Consider the following 17,791-nt stretch of genomic DNA (forward strand, 5'->3'; position numbering starts at 1 on the left):
ACTTGCTGCTCTTTCTCTTGTCCCTTGTGTACAGGGGGGGAGAGGGAAGGAGAAGCTATTAGCTCCCCTGGTTTGTCCAGGGGGATTCTTGTGCTGTTTATAAGCTGTAAATATTGTCTATTTTGCACATATTCAGTGCATTTCATCCTAGATTGTAGCTGTGCTTGTAAATACAGCCTCCTTTGCTTCCAGCCCAGCCGTCTGGCAGTTTAATGCTGGGGGGAATTTTCAACCCACCACAAGCACCCACAGACCCATGTCCTGGGCTGCTCACCAGCCAGAGGATGAAGTTGATGGCAAGCACCGTGGGCACCCCTCCGAAGGGCAGCCCTTCCAGGACGGTGCTGCGGGAGCGGGCGCTGAAGCACTGCTCCTCCGTGCTGTTCCCCAGGGCGTCCAGCAGGCTGAGCGCGGCCGGCCAGGTGGGGCTGGCACCGTCCCCCATCGGCTCCACAGAGTACACACTCTCCATTGATGCCATTGTGGGGCCTCACCCTGCAACACACAGAAAGAGGACTGCAGCTGGAGAAGCCTTTGCTTGAAAAGGGGCCTTGGCTCTTTTAGGTCCTCCAATGAGCCCTGACGAGCTAAGGGCAGGGAAGGGAAAGAACTGGCTGGTAACCCTGGAGCTTCCCCAGTCCCTGTCACTTCCAAGGAGATGCTACAGGACACTTGGCAGAGGGTGCTGCTGGAGAAATCTCACAGCTACCTCATACGCTTTCCCCACTCCATTAAACTACATGGTACTTGGTTATCTCCACCATACCTGAGACAGGTCTCTCACCACCTCTGCCCCTCAGTCTTGGAAGCTGGGTTGAGCCATGGTCACCCTGGTGTGGTCAGCAGACAGGAATGAGGACCTGAAGCATTTGCTTGAGTTTCTGAGAATAAGAGCAATGATGGTGTTAACAACTGGGATGCGAATACTGCACTTCTTTGCTTCCCAAAGCCAGATAACCACTGTGTATGGAACATCTTAAGCCCCCTTTTCTCCTCTGGCATCATGATCTGTGTGACTCAGGAGTTGTGGGACCTCCCTTTCATCTTTCCACCAGAGCAGAACTGTTCCTTCCAAGGTATCTTGATGACTCAAGAAGAATCAGCTTCTCAAAATCCTGAATGTCAGGCCACCCCACACTTCCCCAAGAACTAATACCACAAGCTACCATCCTCACTGGTAGGAAACATGGCTTGTTTCCAAAACATTTCCTACAGCCATACTTTAGGTACGAGAGGAACGTCTCCAAAACCGCAGTGCCTGGGACCCCTGAGAACAGGCACTCTACAGCAGCCATCATGGCTGTTACTTATGGAATGCCACAAGCCTGCACACCAGACGGTGCTGAACAGCCACTGCACTCACCAGGACAGGAAGAGAGTGAACCAGCACAGCAAACAATAACAAACCTAGGGTGGGGGCAACAGGGACAGAGTCTCTTATCCCAGCATTCTGTCAAGTCATTGTGCCTTGGAGCCCCACCAGCACCTTTAGTCAGCTGCTCCTGGCTGTGGTGAGACAACCACAGGCACCTTGGGACACTTGGAGATCTTCAAGATGTTCTAACTATGGTCTGTCAATAGTTTGGGGGTGGTGACAACCAGGTTGGAGCATTTTCAAAAGAGACATTAGGGACCCAAGCTAGGATGTGTAACACTTTTTAGGTAGATAACCCCAGCAGGCTGAAAGCCTTGCTTACTGGAAGACTGGGGTTACCACTGTAGGGGAAAACAGACAAAGAAGCATTGTCTTTGGAGGCCTGGAGCAACAAAAGATAATTTTGAAGTTGGCCTGGTTCTGAACAAAGGCTTTTATCAGATGTGATCTCCAAGTGGGTCCTTCCCACTGCACTTATTCTACCTCTGTTCTGGGGAACTTGTGCTCCCGGCAACAACATCTTCTGTCTTGTCTGAAGTTTATAAAGGAGCCTTGTCCTGCAGACATGCTGAGCACAGTCTGTTGTGACCAGTATGTTGTCCAGTGAGTTTTGTATTCAAGTCACTGATTTCCTTCCCTCCTTTTTAATCTATATTCCAGCCACAACCTGGACCCTGCTGTAGTCCCTGCAGTCACCTAGCGACAGCTGATCCCTTTGGCAAGATGCTCACAGACCACATGGACAGGATGGAGGTAGAGGAGTAGGAGCCATGGTCTGATTAAGCAGTGCAGGAGGATGCAAACAAAGACAGCCAACACCTCCAGGGACCTGGAGATGCAAAGTGTTTATGGCATGTTTCTCCCAACAAGACCAAATAGGATCAACTCTTCTTCAACACCAAAGGAAATCTGATGGAGAGGCCCTTGGGGAGCTCAGAGAGAGCATGCACAAATGCCTTGGCTTAGAAAGAGGATCTTTCCGAGTTCTACACAGATTTGGTTTTGTTGGGAAACATTTACTTCTGACGTGTCAGTGTGACAGATGGGAGACTACAGCAGCACGTGGTTTTATGTGCACTGCTGTAGCCTCAGCCTCTCTCTCAGACCATGCTGCTTCCTGCTTGAGGAGATAAATCCCACTCTTAAGCTCCTGAGAAGCCCAGCTATCCTCCAGCCCATGGCTGAGCAGAGCATGTAGTACAGGGGTGCTGGGGCAGGAACTGATGTATGTTACACACCTGAGACACTGACTCTCTTTGACCTCTTCATCCTGGGACAGACTGAGGGAGGTTTTCAAACACATATTGAACGCCCACCATGCCCCCCACCCCTGCTAAAAAACAAACACAAAAAGGCTCTGAAAGACTGACAGCCTGACAAAGGCAATGAGGTGGACCAGGGGTTCCCACACAGTCTCTCAAGATGGCTGAAGAATGTAAGAACTAGCCTTGGTTCCGGCAGTTTCCAAACTAAACACAGAGACAGGGACTTTCTATCCTCTTTGTTTCTGTAGCGTAAATTCCAGCCCAGAGAAAAATCTCCACTGTCACTCAGTGTCTGAAACAGATCTGCCCATGTTGCCCTCTTCAGTCCTCCTCAGAGGTCCCTGGCCGCATACCTACTGACCTGTCCAGTCCCTATCGTCTGCAGACATCACAGCCCGAGCTGGGACAGCTGACTACCAGAATGGCTCCCACAGGAACTGCCAAGTCACCTGAGAGATGCTGACACTGTTCCAAAGGACATCTCAGTAGACTTGGGATTGAAGTACCATCCCTGCAGTCAGATGTGAAGTGGGGAGTGGGCCAGGAAAGGCTCCCTGTAGTGTCCTCAGTTGTGGCCTACCTCTCAGACACAGCTGGGAGTCCTGTACCCACAGGCTCAGTGTGGCCCCACTGGGATAACAACCCCTGAAGAGGGAACTCCAAAAAGGAGAGATGTGGGAAATGAGTGGGTCACTCTGGCAAGCAGCAGCTCTTTGCCCTGGCCTGTCTGCATCCTGCTTGCCATCAGGTGGCTGTGAAACCACCTGGGCCAGGGGGACCTCTGGCCAGGATCAGCTTTTTGCTATGGAGACGTTCTCAATCTGTTCTCCCCACGTGCACATATCCCTGCCTCCCTTCCTCCTGTAAGCAGCAGAGCCATCGCCATCTGGCATTTTCAGCTGCTAAATAATTAATTGCCTTTTTTGTTAACAAGGAAAGTGTGCCTCTGACTAAGGGAGCTATTGGACTTTCAGCAAATAAGCAAGGAGACTCTTAGCAACCTCTGAGTCCCTTCTCTGCTACCACCACTTCACTACCAAGTGGTAAGGTCCAGCAGCTTGTTTCCAGGCACCATCTTCACACTTGTAGAAGGAACATCCTGCTGGAGGATGGAAGGGTGAGGGGGATTTTCACATGGATTGGTACAGGTTGTCTTTCACTGTGAAGTCCTTGTTGCTGTTCCCTTCCTCCAGTAGCAGATGTTTTGCTCCTGGTGGCCAAATGCAGTGAGTTCCTCCTGGAGATGGTGCTTGTATTTCCTGCTTCAAGTTCTGCAGCCCTCAAGTCTCCCACATGCAAGCATTCACTCACCCAGCAAAACTCTACACAGCATGGCTGTTTCAATGCCAGAGCCTTACTGCACAGAGAAATTTCAGGAGCAGAAAAATCCTGAAGCCACCAGTTCAGCTCTGTCCCCTCTCCCTCTGGCACCTTCAGCTACATTGCCCAAAGGAGCCACAGCATCATGTTCAGGCCTGTAAAGCAGTCCTTGCAGCTCCTCTGAAGCTAATCACAAGCTTATTCTCCTGTCTTTTCCCAGGTCCCTTCACCCTTAGATACCCATGGAACCCACTTCCAAATACCCAAACCAGTACTTTTAGACTGTTTTTTCCAGCTAATCTCACCTTTTATGGTGCTGCTCCTAGAAGATCTTATGCAAATTATATAGCTGCAGTGTTACCATTAAAATAACCATTGGGAACAATCAGCTAAAAGTAAATCATCTAAATGTTCTAGGAACAGCACATGCAGCAGAAACAGTGAGAGATTTCTGCTCACACATGCCAAGAATAGCTTGAACTCAGACCTGGAGGACATATTCAGCCTCCTTCCAACTGGAGGAGATACCTGACTTGACATACAGAGTGAGAGATCAGATGGACACTGTAGATCAGACTTGATCTCACCATTACACACCCAAGCTAAATTTTCACACCAGACCTATGAGATAATTCAGCATTTTGCAGTACTTGGCTGACAGCACTCTGCAATGGGATCTTAAAGGAACAAACAAACCCCACAGCATCACCAGACCAATTCCCCTTCCCAGTCACACCACTGCCATCGTTAAGGGCTAGAGGAGGAAATGTGGCTGTGACTAAGAGAGCTGACACCCTCCAAAGGGTGTCAGGAGAGCTTCCTGTTAGCTGTGTATGAGGTAGTGCCTCCAGATGCCAACCACAGACAGGTGATAAATCAGCAACACAGGGGCAGAAACTGCAATACATGGTCTACCAAATCCAGGCCTAACTTAGAGGAAAGATGCTAAAAATAGGCTCAGAAAACACACAGAGCTACAGAGAAAGACAATTCTTCTTCCTCCTCTTTGTGATGGTTGTGTATGGACAGTGAATTTATGAGGTTTAACACTGAAAGAGATTTGCTGGATAATGTCTATGAAGCATTTCCAGTGTGTAAGGTTTGCCTTGAATATTCAGTGCCCTGTTTGTGCTGTTGATAAACCAGCATATGTTTCTCCTCTCCGGCTGGGTGGGCACTCATCCAGAGAATCAGATTTCCAATTAAAAATAAGGCATGTCTTTTATGCAAATGCAATTTCTCAACATTTATCTTTCCCTTCAAGCACCCTGCCAGCAAATTCATTTGCTAGGGGATTCATGGACAGCTGGAGCAGCAAAACACCAAAACAAAGTCTTGGGAGCGCTCAGATGACTAAGCTGGACTTCTTGGAGTGCCTGCACTCACCCAGCCTTGGTGTCCTGCTCTGGCAGGGAGGGGATTACTCACTCTGGCTGGCAGGGGGGCGCCTGGGGTGCAAGGCTGCTGATGCTCTAGCCATGTGTAGCCAGCAGAAATGCCAGGCTGAGAAGCTAGACCTATCTCCTAGAAAGCAAGCATCTCCACTACATGACTGCCTCTGCATCCTGCTTCCTTTGCAAGGAGACGTGGCCAGGCTGCAGAAGGGGAAATTAAGAACCCCTGTAAGGGGCACTGGTGTGCCCACGACTGGGCAGGGAGGTGAGCCTCTGGCTTCCCATCGTGCAGGACTGCAGTGACTGACCTTGAAGTACTGCAGTGATGGGGAGACCAGGAAACCAGAGCCACTGCCACTGACTCAGCACAGCTAATGACAACCTCAGGCTGGGAAAAGGCTCATCACTGCACTGAGCTCAGATCACACCTTGGCAGAGGTAGCTTGGGCACAAAAGGGCATGGTGACCTCTTTGTCCCTCAAGCTCAGTGTACAGGACAGTGAGCACATTACAAGCCTCCTCCATCCCTGAGAAGGATGGGACCACAGACATGACCCACCAAAACCCCACAAGGGTCCAATGCATTCCTCCCCAGCTCTCCCTTTGTCCTGTCTCTTTGTGTCATGGCTTCCAGGTCCAAGTTGCAAAAAGAAGGTCAGGTTGCTGATGGTCCATGGAATGGGACTATGGCATGAAGCAGCAGCATCTGTAGGCAGGGCTTTTTGCACCACCTTCAGCATTGTCAGGGCAGGTGCCCGCAGAGGAGACCAACCTCCCTATGATGGTGCTTACCTCCCCTAGGCTGTGATCCACAGACTCACAGGATTAGAACCAGATTCCCCTGGGGAGGCCAAGAAACTGGATGCAGAGAGACTGGTAGCACAAACACACTGGTGTGAATGCTGTGCTCTGCTAAGGCCATGGCACAATCAACCCACCAGTAGAAGACCCTGTCCCATCACCAGCAGGATGGCAGCTGCCTCACATGGGATACACCAGTCTGTCCCACTAGCCTGCTGCAAACCAGACACATCTTCCAAACAAGGAGAACCACACCATGAATGGCAATCTGGCTGGTGGGCTAAGGGGCTGGAGTCCATAACATCTGGAGGCAAGGACCATTCTGCAGCAGCAGATCACAGAACACATTGGGTTGGAAAAGACCCTTAAAGGTCATCTTGATGACTCCTAATAGGTATAAAACACCTCCTCAAAGACTAGTATTGTCATTGCTAACAAAGATATGATTACTCAGAGTATGAAGGACTCTGCAGCCAATGTCCCTTGTCCCCATGTCACCCACAAATGACCACATGTACCAGGGTGGATATGAGTATGGGAGCCAGTGGGATCAATAAGGAAATGTGTGAGCATATGGCTCAGTACAATAAACCCACTTAAAGATGGTGCAAATAAATATCACCTTCCCCACCTGTGATCTCTAGCACTGATGTTCTACAGAGGGGTGCAAAAGCCTGCCATGCTCACTGCCAGCTGTGGCAGGATGGTGAGGGTGTCCCACAAACCCACCAGGCCCTGGTGATGCAGACCTCACAGCAAGTCACCTGCACTCAGTGGTGAGCCCACATTTGGCACCACTGCTCTCATCCCCATTTCTTATGTGTGTCCCTGGCCCTCAGGGAGCATCCCACAGAAGGAGATGGCATGGAAGCACAGGAACCTACTGCAAGGGACCATAGGGGTAGCAGGGTGAGGGTAGATGCATTTGTTGCTGGGACAGAAAACTGATGTCTTCCCTGCTCTCCTATCCTCACCCACCACTCCCAACCTGCTCTGCCAGCACTGACCATCAAATATTTCAACCTAACAGAAGGGCAAGACTGTGAACCCATTTTGGGGAATCATGCAACTTTTTCTGCTCTCAGGATTGGCAAGTTGTTACCACCTTCAGAAAACCCTGTGCAGGTTCATGCTGCCCCAGAGACTCACCTGAAACCAGTACAGCATTTGAAAGCAAACCCCTCCCCTGCCACAGGCCCCTCAGCTTCTGCTTCCTCCAGCCCTCTCCTCCTTTCCCAGAACTACCATGCAGACCCTGGGTGCTATGTTTTGGCACTGTGACAGACTAAGCTTAATGGATGAGGTTTCTGAAAGAGGTGTCATCTCAGCCCCCAGCCTCCAGCAGGGCTCTCTGCAGGACAACATTCGTGGCCTTCCTCTGTGGTACAGCAGCCACCTGCAGAAGCCCCATCTCCCAGAGGGATGCTGTAGACCAAGCACAGCAGCGCTGACACCGCAGAGTTCCTCAGCAAAAGAATAAAGCCAGGCCATGGAGAGCAAATGGTGCTCACAGGGAGAGCTACAGCCTGGGAGGTTGGTTTGGGCCAGCGTGTGGGAGATGCCACGCACAGAGCAGCTCTTCTCCAGGGCCCCTCCACGCATGCGTAAGCCAGCAGCTGCTGGAGCCAGCACACGGCAACTGGCAAAGAAGAATCAGAGCAGAGTTTATTTGTTTCCCCCCCAGTCCTTCTCACCACATGACTCAGCTGCTCTGCAGGCTGGCTCCAGCCCGTGTTTGGTTTGTATTTTGGTACCCTGCTGTGCACACCGTGTGCTCACCCCACGCTTCCTGTGTGCAAAGCACTGAGTAAACATCAGCTAACTGGGCTGCAAGGTCCCCAGGGCAGTGGCCTGTCACTCATTCTGCAGCATCCACCCTTGTCCTCTGATAACATTTAAATCAAGGCTCTTCAGCACAAAGGATAACCCCAGCCAGGTCCAGCCCAAACGTAGGGCAAAGAGCCACTGGGCTGCCTGTGGGTGATGGATGAGACAAGAGAAAGGAAAGATGGGAAGGGACTTTATAACAGGGCCTGTAGAGACACAAAAAGGGGCAATGGTTTTAAACTAAAAGGACAGTGATTTAGATTAGATAAGGAAGATATTTTTTACAATGAGGGTGAGGTGAAACACTGGAACAGATTGGCCAGGGAGATGGTAGCTGCTCCATCCCTGGAAATGTTGAAGGTCAGGTTGGATGGGGCAGTAACCACCTGATCTAGTTAAAGATGTCCCTGCTCACTGCAGAGAGGGTGAACCTTTCAACCCAAACTTTTCTGTGATGCTATGAAAAAGCCAAGGCTGACTGTGGGGAACAGAGGCTCAGGTTGCTCACAGGAAGGAAAGGGGCAGTGAGTTGTGCCAGGGCTCTCAGCTGACATACATATGTGCACATACATGGAAAGGAAAACACTAAAGAGACCTTCAGGCACCACCAGGTCCCCACTCTCAGCTGGGATGTTGAATGCTGTGTGCAGTCCCCAGAGCAACCCCTGTGCTTGTGATTAATGAAGGCTGATAAACATGGGTGAGGACAACTCCCAGACCCTGCTCTCTGCAAGACCACTGCCACAGCCAGTCCTAGGGAAGGGCTTGAGCTTCAGGGCAAAGGGTAACCTCAGGTTGCTTATCACCTGCCAGCTCCAAGACCACAGCATGCTGTGCCCATGCACAGCCAGCCAGGAACCATCAGCTCCCATTTGGCATCAAAGGCGAAAGAAGACTCCTCTCAGTAAAGCTGCAACAGCAGTGGGATGGTAGGCATTTATGCACAGATGACTCCTCCTTCACCAGGTAACTGTACTCAAACAGAAGATTTTAAAGAAGGAAAGTGTCATTTCCACTAAGAAAAATACTCCCTTATGGAAGCCCATACAGAAACCAGGAGCATCTGGGAGCCAGCCTGAAGCTGTCACTACAGGCCATGGTCATGTTTCACAGTGCCACAAGGTGTCAGGAGTACTGAGGTCCCTGGACAAGGAGGAAAAGGCAGGATGGAGATAGCAGAAGAGGCAGCCGTTTCCTTCTGCTGTTTGGGGAGCAGGGAGCTGTAGCAGGTGGAGAGCAGAGTGGGAGGTTTATCTACTGTCTTTTATAAAGCCACCTGCTGCAGAGAGCCTGCCAGCCACAGCGGCATGCAGCACGGCTACAGCCATCACCAGTGAGTAGAGGAAGCCTCATCCTAGAGAAGAGAGAGGAAGAACACTGGCAAGGAGAGGACCTAGGCTGTGCATAAGAAGGACAGAAACCAGGAAGCCAAATATTGCACTGCTTGGACCAGGCAATGCTGGTGGCACTGCACCCCAGTGTCCTGCCTAGCCAAGATGGCATGGCATGTTTGGGTAAGGCAGGGACCTCACTGCTGAGGGTGCATTTCAAATCCCCTGCATAGTTGCTCTCAGCTGCTGGGCTCCAGCCAGCCCTCCTCATGGCTAAAGCTCGCAGGGGAAGGTGTTTGGCACTCATACTGCTAGGCTCAACTCTGCTCTACTCCAGCCTGCTGATGCCTGACAGGAACCTGGGAACATCCTGCCACCTAGCACCCTCATTCCACAGCCTCCTAGGGGCCAATACCAGGTGGACAGCATCATATCTGTCCCATTGATGCCCTTCTTTTCAGGCTCCCCACACACTTCCCTCCACACCATTCTGGGAGACTGAGCTGCTGTCATTTGCCTCCTCTTTGCTCCTCCCCAGTGTCAAGCAGCCACAACTTTCCCTGCAGCTGATACTGCTGCAGGAGCATAGAAACACTCCTGCCCTGGCCAGCTTCCCTATTTGCAAGCACAAAAGCTTCTTCCTGAGAGCAGTGGATTACACCACCATACACACACACATGCATACATTAAATATCATTTCAGAGCTAGAACATTTCTATCACCTGTGCCTGATGCCAGCAGCACAGTGAGATTTGGGCTGCAGCAGGAGCCCACAGGCACACTGCTCACCAATGCTGGCCCCACCAAGGCTTTCCTCTCACCTCTGCCCAGCTTCTGAGCAGACTTGGGTAACACCAGATGACCAGGGTGAATCACACCAAGCTGGGAGCATGTGAGATGGCAGCTCAGTGAAAGCCCTGGCACTGGTAGGTTGCACAAGCAGGGATGGCCCTGGCAGCTGCTGCACAAGCCACATCCAGACATGCCAGAGGGATTAGCTCTCAGCATACCAGTTTGAGTCAATAGTGCATCAGAGAGAAATGGAAGCCTTTGATGGTGAACACAGAGTCTTGCAAGGGGAGGATGAGAGAAAATGCTTAGATGCTCCTCAAGGCCTGGCTTGGCCACATCCATCCCTTAGGGATGCATCCATAAGGGATCCATCAAATTGCTATCTATCCTCCAGTGTGCAAACAAATTTGGTCCTTGAAAAGGAGGAGGGAAAAAGCTGAAGCCATTACAGTCACAGCACCAGACGGCACTGCCTTCGTCTGGGCTGTGGGCCAGCCACCTACCCTCCCACCAAATCCTGACCATGTGCAGGGACAGTCCAGAGCTGCTTTTTGCTGGGGCAGCAGAGGGAGCACACAGTCTGTCTTCCCGGGTCACTGGAGCATGCATCCAGATGCCGCTGCAGCCCACACAGTCTTTAGGAGAGGTCAGAGGAAAGCTGCTGCTGTGACTGGGCAGATGAGCAGATGTGACGTGTGGCGCTGCACAGCACTGATGGCTCCAGCCTTCTCCCAGCACAATAGCTGCTTGCAAGCAAGGCAACTTGTCCCCATCACTCCCATCCTCCTGGAGATTTCTGCTTGCTCTGGACACCCATGCATAGCCCCAGCCACCTACCTACCACAGGGCAGAGCAGAGTGGAGCTGGGTAAAGCAGACAGATCACCATGCCCACCAGCCTGCTCTTGTCCATGGTCTTATGAATGGCCCTGAAGCATCAGAATTAAGAAGGAAATCACGGGGCTGTTGGGATGGGCACATCAGTGCATCTCATGCCAGCAGGAGCAGGGATGAGATGCATGGCAAGAACCAAGGTTTAGGATTCAACCCAACACACACCTACTGCAGGGTGAATGGCCCAGCACACAGGGCTAGGTGGGACACAGACACTCCCTGCAGCCTCTGATACAGAGCCTACACCCACCACACTGCCTTCCTGCTCTGCCCTGGCCATGCCCACCAGCTGCCCACAAGGGCTGTTGAGAGCATCTGATGTGACAGAGAGAAACACAAGAAATGGTTTCTTTCTGTTCATGCAGAGAAGGGAGTGTCACATCCAGACATGTACAGCAGTCAGGCTGGGAAAGGGATAAGGAACAGGAAGGAGAGGAGCTGTGGGCTGGGATGCACAGAGGATGCAGTAAAACAGATGGCAGATTTGGCAGCGAGGTGGTCATGGAGTGACCTGCAAGATCTTCCTGCTGCAAGAGCAGGCAACACAACACTGTAGGGGCTGTCAGCCCAGCCTGGCAGAATTAGAGGGGATTGCATCCATTCAAACATGCCACACTGAACTACAAGCATTAGAGGTGTTCCATGTGCAAGTCAGCCTTGGAAAAAGACTATCTGGGATCAAGTGGAAAATGGGAAAAAATATCAGGATGGCAAGTTTTAGAGGCAGGGAGCCAGAAAGATTGGCCCTGGATCTTCTGCACAAGCCTGCCTTCCATGCACACAGGGCTGTGGAGCCCTTGCAGCACTCTGCCCATCCTCCTAAAAGCACAGGGTCCCCAGGCAGCCACCCTCTGTGCTCCACATCACCACTCATATGGAAGAGGAAAGGAAAGGAAATTAAACATGAGGTGCTGTAGCAGATGGCTGCAAAAGGAGCCTCCCCAAGCCTGTGCCCCCTTGTCCTTCCAGCGCACTTTTGGCACAGCAGTGTCAGCACTGGGAATACAGCTGGCCAACGAGGGGGCCCAGGCAAGAAGCAGTCTTCCAGTAACAGCCACTGCAACTTCTCCACAGCACAGCAGCTCTTGACACAATTAACAGGAACCAGGCAGGCTCTGTGTCTGTTCTGGAAGGGATGCTCAGGGATGCAGCACTGATAAGGAGGGGTTTTCACAGTGGCTGGGTGTTCTGGCTCAGGCCAACCTTTTGCTTCTTGGCTGGTTTTGAATATGCTGTTCTCCTTGCCTGCATCCCCACCTAGCACATTCCAAACCTGCCACTGTGAACACTGCTCTTGCCTGGCTGGGCTGACCCTGCAGTGAGCACCTGGAGATCCTGTATTTGGCCTCTGCAGTACCAGCAAGACAATAATTAAACAAGGAAGGGGCTCCACCTCCTCATTCACTACACAGCTGATATCAGAGGCCGTCTGGTACATGCTGTACTGCGTAGCTGCCGTCCCTGCTGTGGGAAACATCCCCCCAACTGGAAAAACAAAGAGCCTCCAGCCAATCTGAGAAAACCAAAGGTGCACAGGACCTCAGCACACAGCCACACACCCCCTCCCAGCCTGGTTTCCTGGGATAACCAGTGCTTCCAGTAACACATGGACACGTCACACCCTGAAGCACCCTTTCACCAGTACCAGCACCACACCTGCACTTTCTAGAGACAAAAAGCTGTGAAACTGCTGTGGAGCCTCTGGCTCACCTTGATATCCCTAAGCTGACCACAGCCCTGGGAGGGCAAGCAGAGGTCTGCACAGGTGGCCAAGCCTTCCGCCAGAGTGGCAGGAACCAACATTTAAAACCCTGGGAACAGGACCATCTGCAGGACACATTGCCCTCCAAATCCTGCCCAGCTGCTTTCCATGCTCCTCCTGGCAGCACAGTATGGTTGCAGGGCACATGGATGTCATGTTGGAGGGAAAGGACCAAATAAAGAACCCTGCCCTGTAGCACTGAGAGCAGTATTAGACCTGAAGCTCAACAGGTCCCATGACATGCCTGCATATGCCTTCTCCTGCCCCACTGGATGTGAAAGACACAGCACCGGCACAGCAGACTCCCCTGGGCAGTCAAGGAGGTGGAGGGACACCTGTGATTATCACTCCCAGACAGGAGTTAAAGGCTACAGATTGTGCAGAAACTTAATTCTGACACCAGGATATTTCCCACCAAAAAAAAAATCCCAAGCCCAAAGAAGAGTGCAATCTCTGCTCTGCTGAAACCAACTGCAACATGCCTTGCACAAGGGCCAGAAATTCACCTCCTTGTTATGGAGGAAAAGCCCCCCCTCCCAAAGTCTGACTCTGTGCCAGGGCTGTCCAGCTAACCAACTGGCCCCTCAGACTTAGGATGAAAGAATCCTGAAAGCTACTGATTACCCTGGGACACACATGAAGCTGCAGTTAGGAGAGTGTATATACACACCCAAGACAAGGCTTAGGGCACGGTCATAGTTTCTCTAAGTCCAGTTACTGAAGTTTTGCGTAGCTAGGTTTATCCAGCCCAGTGTGCAGGACATTAGAGGACTGCATCTACAGAAATACCCATTCCCTGGCTTCCCTGCAATGATTGAACTAGCCTGAGTTAGTTCAATCTAACTGTTCTCAGGAGGTGGCCCAGCCACTGTAGCTGTTATTAGCAGGATTGGCTTTGTTGAGGTGTTTTTGTTGTTGTTGTTGTTTCTGAACATGGAAGAATGTGATGCAATTTCATGGAAGAAAACACAAGAAATTAAAAACTTGAATGAAAGAAAATTAAGCTTGATGGAAAAAAAACCCCAGAACAGAAAAATCCAATGAAACTACCTGATGAGAAGATTAGCAGCAAGGCAATATGAAAAGAAAAAGCAATAAAGATAGCTTGGAACCAGAACAAATAAAAGAATTATGACTTTTGGAAACACATACTCAAGTCAAAAGTAATCAGATTTTGCCTGACCTAAAAACTTATTAAATGAAAAGACAGTCAGTTTAAAACTGGGAGTTCTAGCAAGCCACATGCTAAGCCCATGGATCATTCTCATCGGTGGAAAAAATGCCAGGAGAAACTCGTGCAGTCCGTCCTTGCCGCCAGAGCCGCTCACTGGCTGAGCCCCTGAAGCTAAAGCCTGATGAACTGCTAAAGCACCTGACAGCAGCAACCTTTTGAAAGGGGGTGGGGGAGGGGAGAAATGTTTCAGTTAATTTAGTACACTGATTACTTTACAGTATCACTAAGGTTGGAAGAGACCTCAAAGAGCATCGAGTCCAACCTGTCACCAGAGACCTCATGACTAGACCATTACTGCAGGTTAACGTGGGAGAGACGGGTTCCCTTTCCAAGCCCGATGAAGATGAAATGCAAGAGGATAATCTCTACTCGTTCTGAAATCCTAAAAGCCAGAAATCATCAGGTTATATCTTACATCTTCTGTTTAGGCTTGGTCTCAGAAAGAAGTTCTTCACAGAAAGAGAGATTGCCCGTTGGAATGGGCTGCCCAGGGAGGTGGTGGGGTCAATGTCCCTGGAGGTGTTTAAGAAGAGACTGGACGAGGCACTCGGTGCCTTGGTCTAGTTGATTAGTTAGGGTTGGGTGACCGGTTGGACTTGATGATCTTGGAGGCCTCTTCCAATCTGGTTGATTCTATGATTCTGTAATAAAAGTCTGTTCCTTTAATGTAGCATTAAAGCAACACAATATAGTATGGCAACACAATATTGTTACCTCCATTACATATACAAACAACGCTTTCATAAGCTTATTCTTCTTTTCTTTTGTGGGCACATACATTTTAAGCAGTTTTATTTAACCAACTGGAAACCATTTTCTTTTAAATGCCAGCTTTCTGCCTTTTGAATTGATTTTCATTTTACACCTATTTGCTGGACCAAATAACAAAGTGGTAGCTAATAAACGAATGTGAGGCTCACCATCTTCTACTGCAAGAAATACAGACATCAAGAATCTAAATAACTGTGTTACACTGTAAGCCCCTTCACTTAAGCATGGTGCAGCCTCCTGTTCAGCCCTGAACACCACAATATACTCATCAATGAGAAGCAACTTGTCCTTAAGGAAAGAGCAGAAATGTACAAATATAACAAGATTAAAACTATGTACTTCAATTGTGGCTTTCTGATTTAAATCATCACTTTAATCCATCCATCCTACCCAGCTACAGGTCAAGAGCCAAACAAGGTGCAGATCAAACTTACTCTGAAGCCTGTTAATTTTGGTTTGGTTTTCTGCCATTTTTGCCACTTCCCTTCCACACAGTTCTGCCATTTGCAACTTCTTCCTGAGAAAAGCAGCCTGGAAACACAAGGAAAGGTGCACGTTCCCAGCCTGGAACCTGCAACTCCTGGGGGTCTTTTACTGGTGCAGAGACCTCGGGATCACTGCTTGCAGGCTCAGGCAAGATAGGCAAACTTCCAAACTTCTGGTCACTTCTCTAATGCTGCCTTAGGGATTATCCCACAGTGACCAAATTTGACAGAAGATGGGACAACTAATCACAGAAGGGTTGAGGCTGAAAGGTGATTGTCTAGTTCAGCCTCCCTTCTCAAAGCATGGTCAACCAGAAGAGGTTGCTCAGGGCCATTTCCAAACAGATTTTGAGTATCTCCAAAACCAAAGCCACCCACTGTTGCAACCAGGTTTTCTATCCAGCTAGGTTCCAACCCCTGGGCTAATGGGGGCTGTCCCAGCACCAGCTGGGTTCCTAGCTGCACTGGTACCCTGAGGCCCATGACTGGCCAATTCCAAGCCTCATGAGCACCCCTCAGCCTGCCAGTCCTCACACTAAACCTCAGCACCTCAGCCTATGCCACTCCCTGGTGTGTCATCCTACCATGCACCACCAGGCTTGGTAGTGCAGCAAAGGGACTCCTCCAGCAGGGCCATCTTCATTTGACCAATGCAGGGTCCCCAGGCCTTGTCTTAGAGTTCTACAGACTCACTTTGGACCACAGCTGAGAGCTACTCCCCAAATTCCAAATGTGGAATTTGCCCTAAACCCCCTAGTTTTACCTTCTCTGAATTTCAGTCTCACCTAGCCCATCCAAACCAACACATCAAGCATCTTGTCTCAATCTCTATCACCTCCTGCCCCAGCTATCTCCTACCACCAAATCCCAAGTAACAACAAAGTGCTGTCCAGTGAACCAGAGATAGAGTCCCTTCCCTTTGAGGAGAAACTCAAAATTACATGGCAACATATTTTTCCACCTCTCATAATCTGCCTTTTAGCACTCGAGGTGCAGTGCATCTCAGATCATTCAGATCCTGCCTTTCTCTTAGCTCACCCACGGTCTGCAGATGACAAGACAGAAGATGCTGGGGCTGGGGCTAGGGCTAGGAGGATCAGGTCACTCAAAGCTTTCACATGCTCCCACTGAACAGAAGCACAGAGCCTCTTTGCTCTGGTACTCCACTTTAAAGGCATTTTTACTTGAGATCAAACAATGACAGCACAGAAGCTCCTTCTTGGTCAAAAGGGTACCCACAGCATTTCATGGGGACTCTGCTGGGGACTGCACAACTGATCCCAGTGTTGAAATTCTTCTATACTGTGGTATTCATGCTCCCCAGAGGTTGGGCAACATTACAATAATTTCAATTAGGGAGACATTTTTTCAGCCAAAGAGATTTTCTCTGCAGCCCTTCGCATGGCTGCGGCTCTTATGCCAACACAGCCATCCACTAAGAGAGTTGTACCAGGACAGGCAAGGCAGGACACAGCTGGGGCTTAGGTAGCCACCAAGATGAATCATAAAAAGTGAACGTAATCAGAGGGTGTGAGACCAAGCAATGACTGAACTGATAGAGAGGAGAAGGCGAGAAAGGGACTGGGACAGCAGGATGGGAGAGTTCGTACTCCATGCCCGTCTACTCCACTTCTCCTCCCCATGTCTCTGCAGAGACGTCCTGTGGGACCTGCCATGCCCGGTCTTCCCCATTAGTCAGCAACAACAGTGGCCTGGGGGATGGGAAGGACTGCACACAGCTACCTGGCCAGGGCTGTCCCATTGTTGCTGTAAGAGTGAGAGCAAATTGCTGCCATTGTCCCCACGTAGTAACTAGGTGTGATCACTGCCTAATTACCAGTCCCAGCTATATTTAAAACAATAACTTCAAGGCAGCTTTTACAAGATGTTTATGCATCTTAAAAGTGTGGGTTGATGCCAAGTGGGATCTTCAAAAGCTCTAAGACCTCTCATTGTTGAGGGATCTAATGGGTGGTTAAGGATTAAATGTAATCAAAACATAGCTGAAGGAAATCGGGACTGGAGCTGTTCCTCCCGAAACAATCTCACAGCAAACCTGAGCACAGTGCATCAGCAATGCAACGTTTTCTTCAACCTTAGGGCTAAGTACATGAAACATATTTACAGCAATTAAAGTAGGTAAGAACAGCAAATGCAGAAGTGAAAATGCTAAAAAGCTTTGGTGTTTATAGGACTCGTGGAGGAGTCGCATTTGCACAGCACACTGGTGTTTGCCTAAGAGTTCAGATGACTGATTAGTTTAACATCAATTGAATTCACTTGTGGGTGTTAGAAACATTTCTCCTTCTCCTTGCTGCTTTGGAAAAGCTCTTACAGTCTGTTAAGACGGGAATGTTTCCTGCAAGGAATATTTTAAGCCAGTGACACTCCCTCCTTTTACAACTCTGCAGATGTAGGCTCTGAACCTGTGTTGAAATCTGCCTTACTTTCCCTTGCACCAGAAGTCTCTGCATGGAAGGAGAGTCTTTACCTGCAAGGCCTACACACACACCTGACCAGCATTCCCAATAAGCACTGCTA

The 17,791-nt window shown here is 50.0% G+C and overlaps 1 protein-coding gene across 3 annotated transcripts in view; it reads right to left on the minus strand.

The window, feature by feature from the left end:
* The window catches only part of TMEM63C (transmembrane protein 63C), a 33,676-nt gene that overhangs the window by 13,662 nt on the left and 2,223 nt on the right, over positions 1-17,791 (minus strand). For all 3 annotated transcript variants that reach the window (XM_054161999.1, XM_054161998.1, XM_054161997.1), the window contains exons 2-3: positions 767-881; positions 275-495 (exon numbers count right to left, since the gene is read on the minus strand). In XM_054161999.1, coding sequence (XP_054017974.1) covers positions 275-481 — 207 coding nt within the window. In that variant the 5' untranslated portion in view covers positions 482-495; positions 767-881. The remainder of the gene's footprint in view (positions 1-274; positions 496-766; positions 882-17,791) is intronic.

The sequence above is a fragment of the Dryobates pubescens genome, chromosome 5 (genome assembly GCF_014839835.1).
Source record: "Dryobates pubescens isolate bDryPub1 chromosome 5, bDryPub1.pri, whole genome shotgun sequence".
Taxonomy (NCBI): domain Eukaryota; kingdom Metazoa; phylum Chordata; class Aves; order Piciformes; family Picidae; genus Dryobates; species Dryobates pubescens.